Below are 6939 nucleotides of genomic sequence, written 5' to 3' on the forward strand. Positions count from 1 at the left end.
CAATGAAAACTGGCGACGAATTGTCACAGGCGATTCGAGCGACTCCCAGACGGCGAGTCGAGGGAAACAAGCTGTGCGTTTCCAAGCAATTCGACACACGACAGTACGTACACGTCGATACCTCGATATATCACTTCCCGCGGTTCGAACTTCTTTTATACGCAGATCTGTCGCACTGGACGGCGTCCGAAAGTTTCTCGGGCGACAATGTCACACACCGGTCGATCGGTCGGTTCGTCCCGGCCGTTGAAAACGCCACTTTCTGTCCCTCGATTTCTCGGCTCGTCCGATTTCTCTTTTTTGTTCCCCTCGAAAACTTCACTTTCCACGTACGGCCGCGCGCGCGCGACCGCTGTCGACGACAAGGGACGACGGCGACGACTGCAACCTCTCTGGACCACAGGCGGTTAAATGTCGTCGTACGGCGGCGTTCCGGTCGCGTCGCGGGAAAACATGCGGGCCCGTGCGCCGACACGCTGCGAATAATAACACAAGAAACGATTCAAGAAATGCTGTCTTGCTAGTTCCATTTATAACGGGTCGACGGCCTCCCTCTCCTCATCGTCTCTTCTCGCTTGGCGCCGCCAACGTCGCGCTCGCCCCGTTCGGATTACGAAAAGGGAAAAAAGAATGTTAGAGACGTGTATACAAGAGCTCGGAACCGCTCGCGAGAGCGCGCGCGCAGCCGAGCAACCGACCCAAGCACCGACAGAAGAACCACTCGCTCCCGCGGACGGGCAGACGAATACTGGAAGCGAACGCCGCGCAGAACTAGACTCCGAGCACCGCCCACGTGCTCTCGCAATTCCTGCGTCGCGCCGCGCCAATTTCTTTTTTCCCCTCTCGCGATCTTTACGGGCCGCTGTTTTTCCTGTCGAACGATACAGACGACAAATCACTCGAACGCCGCCACCTCGATTAACACTACAACTACCGAACCAATCAGCATGATTTCTTCTTTCACGATTACTGAAACTATGAAAACGTTTCCGCGAGAAATTTTTTAATATATCTCTTCTTTGGAGTACATGTTACCAGAAAAATCTTGCTGTCATTATAAAGGGATAAGTCCAAGTCACGTTTAGGGCTCGGTAGTTCTAGCGTTAACACTCAGCCGACTGTACCGTTTCCACCGCGCTCGGGGAAGCCAAACTGCGCTGTCCACCGCGCATTTTTCGGAAGTAACACTATTTGAAATCGAAAAAGTCCGAAAATTATTCATGTGATCAATGGGGTCAGTGCCTGATCAAGGTAGCTAATAATAACAGAAAACCAGGAACGCGTTGCCAAGGTCAAAGTGGGGAGATCTCCCCGATCGGTCGGCTAAGTGTTAAGACAACCGGCCGCGTTTCGAACGTCACATTTTTGTTTACCGGAACCCTGCGAACTTCGCGACATGTTTCAGCGATCCAAATACAATATTTTCAGAAAATACGAACAAAAATTCCGTGACAGAAAAGCTACCGGCTCCCCGAATATCGTGCTAGCAAACAACGACCAAAAAGAATATGATTTTGTTCGTGTGGCATGCACATCACGCGACTGTGTTCAATGCATTTAAAACGAGCAACAAAATAACATCTAGCTATCAATGTGCCGTGCTTTTTTTTTTAAGTAAACAAGCGGTTAAACGCAATTTGTGAATTCACCGTGTTACACCGCGAAATTTGAATTCCGGAAAATACCGTGGTTGGAACGACGCTACCATCTGTACGTACTCCTTGAAATACTTGTATACGAAAGTGTAACATCAATATTATATGATTCACTCTTTTCGATTCAGATCACGAGATTAGATAGCGTTAATTGACTTTACCGCTCGATCGCACGGATTCCCGTATTGAAAACTCTTGCTCTTGAAAGTATTTCATTATCTGCACAAAGTCGGAGACGAACGTTTCCGCAAAACGTCCGCGCAAAGCCGACGGTGTTTACGTATTAGCACAAATGTCGAGACGTGTGTAATTAAAACAATACACGCGCTCGACGGGTTTGTTTACGCGTTGAACACAGTATCGCGGTTTATCGTGCAACTCTGTACGACAGCTGCACACGGTTACAGCGCGAAGACGCGCCAAGCGAGAAGAGTTCAACCTCGACCATCGAGCATAGACAATAATCCATCCGAAAGTGGATTGTCTCGGTCGATTCGAGCGCGTGTAAGCCAATCGCAAAATTCGTTGTACGGATACGGCCTCCAGAAGGTCGACCGCGACGCGCAAACATCGAACTGCGCACAAACGTGGCTCATGTTTGCACGAGCAGGCCGATCTACTCGGAATAATAGCATGTGATTCGACTCGACGCAACGAACGTGCGAAAGCACGCGTAAATAAATACCTGATATCTACTAGCGATAAGCGAATTCACTCGGAACGAAGAATTCCACGGTCGTGCAACTCCCACGTATCTTTCTTTTTTTCGCAATTTGGTATAATAGTAAACAATACGGGACGAGATGTACGCGACTGTGGCACGGCGGTCGAAAACGAGCGGATCGGGAACGAGCACGATACACGGAAACAACTTCTGGCACCGATCTCACCGAGCGCTCGCCGGCGAATGCTCGAGCTTGAGCGCCTCGCGCTGTCTAATATGCACTCTCCAGTCTGCCCGCTGCACGCTTCGACCACGGCATGGCGTACCGCTCCACGCTACAAGGTGACTGGCGTGTTAACAGGTAAGCGGAGACCGATGCGCGAGCGCTAGTATGCAAGCGCGTGTCCGCCGCTACAGCTAACTACGCGAACGCTTTTCTCTTTATGGGCACAATAACTTCTGCCCCGGTGCCGAGGCACCTCACCGCGAATTATATCGCCTTATCGTTATCGGATCGAACAACCGATGATAATTCCAGATAACAATCGCCGAGCCCTCGCGAAGATGATCTACAGGTTACGCTGCTGAATGATACCCGGCACCACAATACTCCTGTTCACGCGTCTGTCAAGATTTTTATCTAAACTTCTCGCTTTCTTCCATATTCATCCATTGCGAACCGCTAAAGCTGTAATTTTATAATTGATCGGATTAATATTCATATACAGAACGTAATTCGTATAATTAGTATCGAAGCTCTACCTATCTGTTTAAGCTCTTGTACAAGGGTCTTGAACTAACTGAAGATTAGGTATCGTTCCGAACAGACCGGTGCGAATAATCGAATGAACCGTATGTACACGCCACTGTGCATTGTCCGGGCTTTCGTTGGAAACGCATCATGAGGACGCTTCCCTGCATTACCAGTCGAGCCAGTGTCTTCGTGGATAAACCGTAATTGATAATTCGATACGGTGTCCATGGCAACGATATTAACCAAGTTCTACCAGAAAGGATCCCTTTCGCCAGCAACGCGATTATTTGTTTAGCGACATGGGTGAAAACGACACGGAGCTTATTCGCATCGTAAATCCCGAGAAAAAGACGTTGCTCGAAAGGTATGGTATACCGGTCGAGCACCTCTCGTACGAATACATCTCCGGATGCGCAAATGGGAAAACGTTGGAGCGTATTGTAACGATTCTGCGGTAAGTGGAAATTAAAATTACGCGCGGTTTTTGAAAGACACAATTTTATCGTGTCACCGCCGTTATATGAAAATGGTCTGTTTTGTTTCTATCGACCCACCGACGGTCTATTTTGACCCAAAGTATCAAAATCGTCGATTTCAGATGATTCTATTAAACAGACACCTCGGAAAGTTCAACGGTGTCTAACATACCTTCGTCCGTTTCATAAAATTGATAAATAAAATAAAACTTGTAAGAATGGTCCGCCGTCCGTGGGTTGAAGCGTTTAAATACTTGTCACATTTGTACGCCTTCTCGAATACAACATCCTGCTTCCCTATGCATAATAATTGTTAAATGAGCCTGCTAAGTAAGTGCAGGTGCGCTGTTTTATTAATAGGTCCGGTGAAGAAGGGTGTTACCCAGATTTAACGAGACACGCGGAAGAACGTCTAGCCGTTGTTAAGCCGACCAGCATAATTCTAAGAAAATCCGAGCCCGTTCTAACGCGAAACATGCTAGACCCATCCGAATGCAAAGAACTTGATACGGACATTAATCACTGGACGTCCGAAATGAAGTCTCGAGAGAAAGATCTTGAGGAAGGAAAAAACACTCTAACGGCGGAACCAGTTCCTCAACCTAATGTTAGGCAATCGAAGGAAGCGCCTGTAAAAGTATCTCCACATTATTGTACTATATACCTTTTCTTTCTAACTATCGTATCATCTTTTTTATTCGTTCGGAGAGCATTGCATAAACTTAGAAGTCTAATTTAATTTAATCAGAGAAGCACGGTAACGCGCTCGAAAGATTCTAATAAAACGAAACGAATTACCTCGTACGATTATGCGGCATGGGATAAATACGATGTAGACACTGAATTAAGTAAAATTGATATACGGGAGGAGCAGAGGCAGGTTGAAGCGAGAAGGCTTCAGAAAAAGCAAAAGGAAAGTTTGGAAAAACGGAAGCTCAATAAGGAAACGATTATTAACAAATGTGAGTTGTAAACCAGGCTACTTTGGGCAATCTTTTAATTTCATTTCCGTCGGAATGGCCAACTGTATAATCGTTTCAAATATGAAATAAGTTTTATGGGCGAGTTTTAAAATAACGCGTGCATGATTTTATTAGCGTCATTAACCGGGACCGAATTAAACGTCATGGCGGAGCAAGAAAGAGGAAAGGGAAACGAGGCTTTCAAGGTTGGAGATTACGAAGAGGCTCTTGAACATTATAATACTAGCATAAAAATAGACCCAACTCTAACCGCTTACAATAATCGTGCGATAACATGTAAGAACGTTTATCTGAGCATTAAAATTAGCAACGGTGTCCACGTATAGGTAACAATCTCATTTCATCGCATGTTTTCAGTTATCAAACTCGGACGGTACGAAAACGCCCTTAAAGATTGCAATTTTGTACTCGACGCAGATTGCACAAACATAAAAGCTTTACTCCGGCGAGCCGTAACTTTAGAGCACCTACAAAAGTCATCCGAGGTATCGCATTACCATGTGGTTTGTTCAAGTACGCAAATTTCATAACAGGTTCCATTAAAACTTAATTAATATCCAGGCATTAGCTGATTACGAAGCTGTTCTAAAATTGGAACCGACCAATCCTAATGCTATAGCTGGAGTAAAAAAATTAAGGAAACCTTGCGAATCTAGGAAAGTAAGGTACGAAGTCGCATTAGAATATGTAATCGAAACTACATTTAAGTAATCTTAATCTGGTATTCGTAGAATGGCTATTATCGAACAAAGCGAAACTGAACGAGAAAAACCAGAAATCAGTAAAACAGAGACAAATAACAATTACAAACAATCTGAACCGAAATTAAATATTGGAAATAGTATATGTTTCTGTGACAGGGCTCCAGGGCCGTCGCAAAATTTGAGACCCAGACCACACTTCAAAGCCGATTACTGTCTTGAAAATGACAATAAACAAAACATTATAGTGAAAAATGATGCTTCAAAAATACTCGAGTCTCGCAAAAATTCAACAACCAATGTATTCAATTCTGCAAAAGAAAATACGACTTCCTATTTATTCAAGAATCCGAAATCAATTTTCTCTTGTCCAATGCCCTCTAAACAAAATGGTGCCGTTATTATCGAAGAGTTGCCCAACGAGTCCATTAACAACAATTGTCCGGAAAATAAAAATATGTCTAACGGAACAACCTCGAACAAGAATAACATCAATGCAAAACTTATAAATAATAATAAAATGACCGAGGCTAAGAGGCCGAATGTTAAAAAGTCAAATAAAAATTGCGAAGTCAATGTTACGTCTCCGAGAAAATCTCAAGCGGCGGACAAATGTGAAAGAAAGGCTAGTAAACCGGAAAAATATGTTCCAAAGGTATGTTACTGGTGATTCAAGTGAAAAACATTAAACAGAAATATCAATGAAATTGCAGAATTTTGATAACATCGAAACATCCTACGAATTCATGCGTGTATGGCGGTCATTGAAGAACGACGATTTAGAGGTGTACGCCCAGTTGTTGCGATCATTGAATGCCGATAAGTTAGGTTTAGGTTGGTACTCGCAATGAGCTGTGTTGGTACTGTATACATAACAAAATTCTGAAGCCCCTTTTCTAACAAATTATATCAGTTTTAGGTAACGAACTCGACGGAAATATGTTAAGTAAAATTTTGCACTGTTTGGAACAACATTTTTGCAAGCCCAGCGACAAGGAATTGCTGAGCAATTATTTAAAATCGTTTAGTCAAATGAAACGTTTCTCGATCGTGAACATGTTCATGAACCCGGGGGACAAGCGAGGTAATACTTGCATGGCGACTAGGATAACGGCAGAATTGATAGAACGAAATTCCGTTTCTCTCGTACTTACGATAACTGCATTTGTTTCGCAGCTGTGAGCAACATATTAAACTTCTTAGAAGAACATGGGACATCGGGAGTGTCTTCGCTGCGACAAATTTATTGCGTCTAAGAATACTGCGCGTGTCCTAAAGCGTTTTCGAATTTGGTAGTGACACCTATTCGACGAGTACCAACTTCATACAACATAGAAACAATCTGACTTTGAAAGGATACGATTGCTTTTCCATTTTCCTCTGTAACAGTATATACATAAAGAAAATAATTAATAACATTATTTTAAAGAATCGTACCATTATTTCACATTCAACCAAAACGTTTAAGTCGCTACAGCCGATCCTTTATCCAAGAGCTAGTTCCAACTTCTGTTCCTGGGCAGAGACTATTTCGGGAATTAAAACTGAAAATATCACGTGCATATTTTCTTGCATTCTCATAAGTTGAGATATCATTGGTGGATTGTTTTTTTTTTTTTTTGATCCCCTGCGTCGATGACTGACGATGATTTCGGTGCAGCAGACGATGGTGGCAGCACGTGTATCCTATCCAAGCGAGTGCGCAC

The 6939-nt window shown here is 43.8% G+C and overlaps 1 protein-coding gene across 1 annotated transcript; it reads left to right on the forward strand.

Moving 5' to 3' along the window:
- Nucleotides 1–3221: 3221 nt before the first annotated feature.
- Spag1 (Spag1 axonemal dynein assembly factor) lies at nucleotides 3222–6661 on the forward strand. The gene is made up of 10 exons (XM_076795616.1): nucleotides 3222–3527; nucleotides 3910–4186; nucleotides 4298–4511; nucleotides 4647–4808; nucleotides 4890–5017; nucleotides 5094–5197; nucleotides 5264–5888; nucleotides 5947–6067; nucleotides 6147–6317; nucleotides 6410–6661. The coding sequence occupies exons 1-10, from the start codon at nucleotides 3373–3375 to the stop codon at nucleotides 6487–6489; spliced, it is 2037 nt and encodes a 678-aa protein (XP_076651731.1). The 5' UTR covers nucleotides 3222–3372; the 3' UTR covers nucleotides 6490–6661.
- The last annotated feature ends 278 nt before the right edge of the window (nucleotides 6662–6939 follow it).

The sequence above is a fragment of the Halictus rubicundus genome, chromosome 10, assembly GCF_050948215.1.
Source record: "Halictus rubicundus isolate RS-2024b chromosome 10, iyHalRubi1_principal, whole genome shotgun sequence".
Taxonomy (NCBI): Eukaryota; Metazoa; Arthropoda; class Insecta; order Hymenoptera; family Halictidae; genus Halictus; species Halictus rubicundus.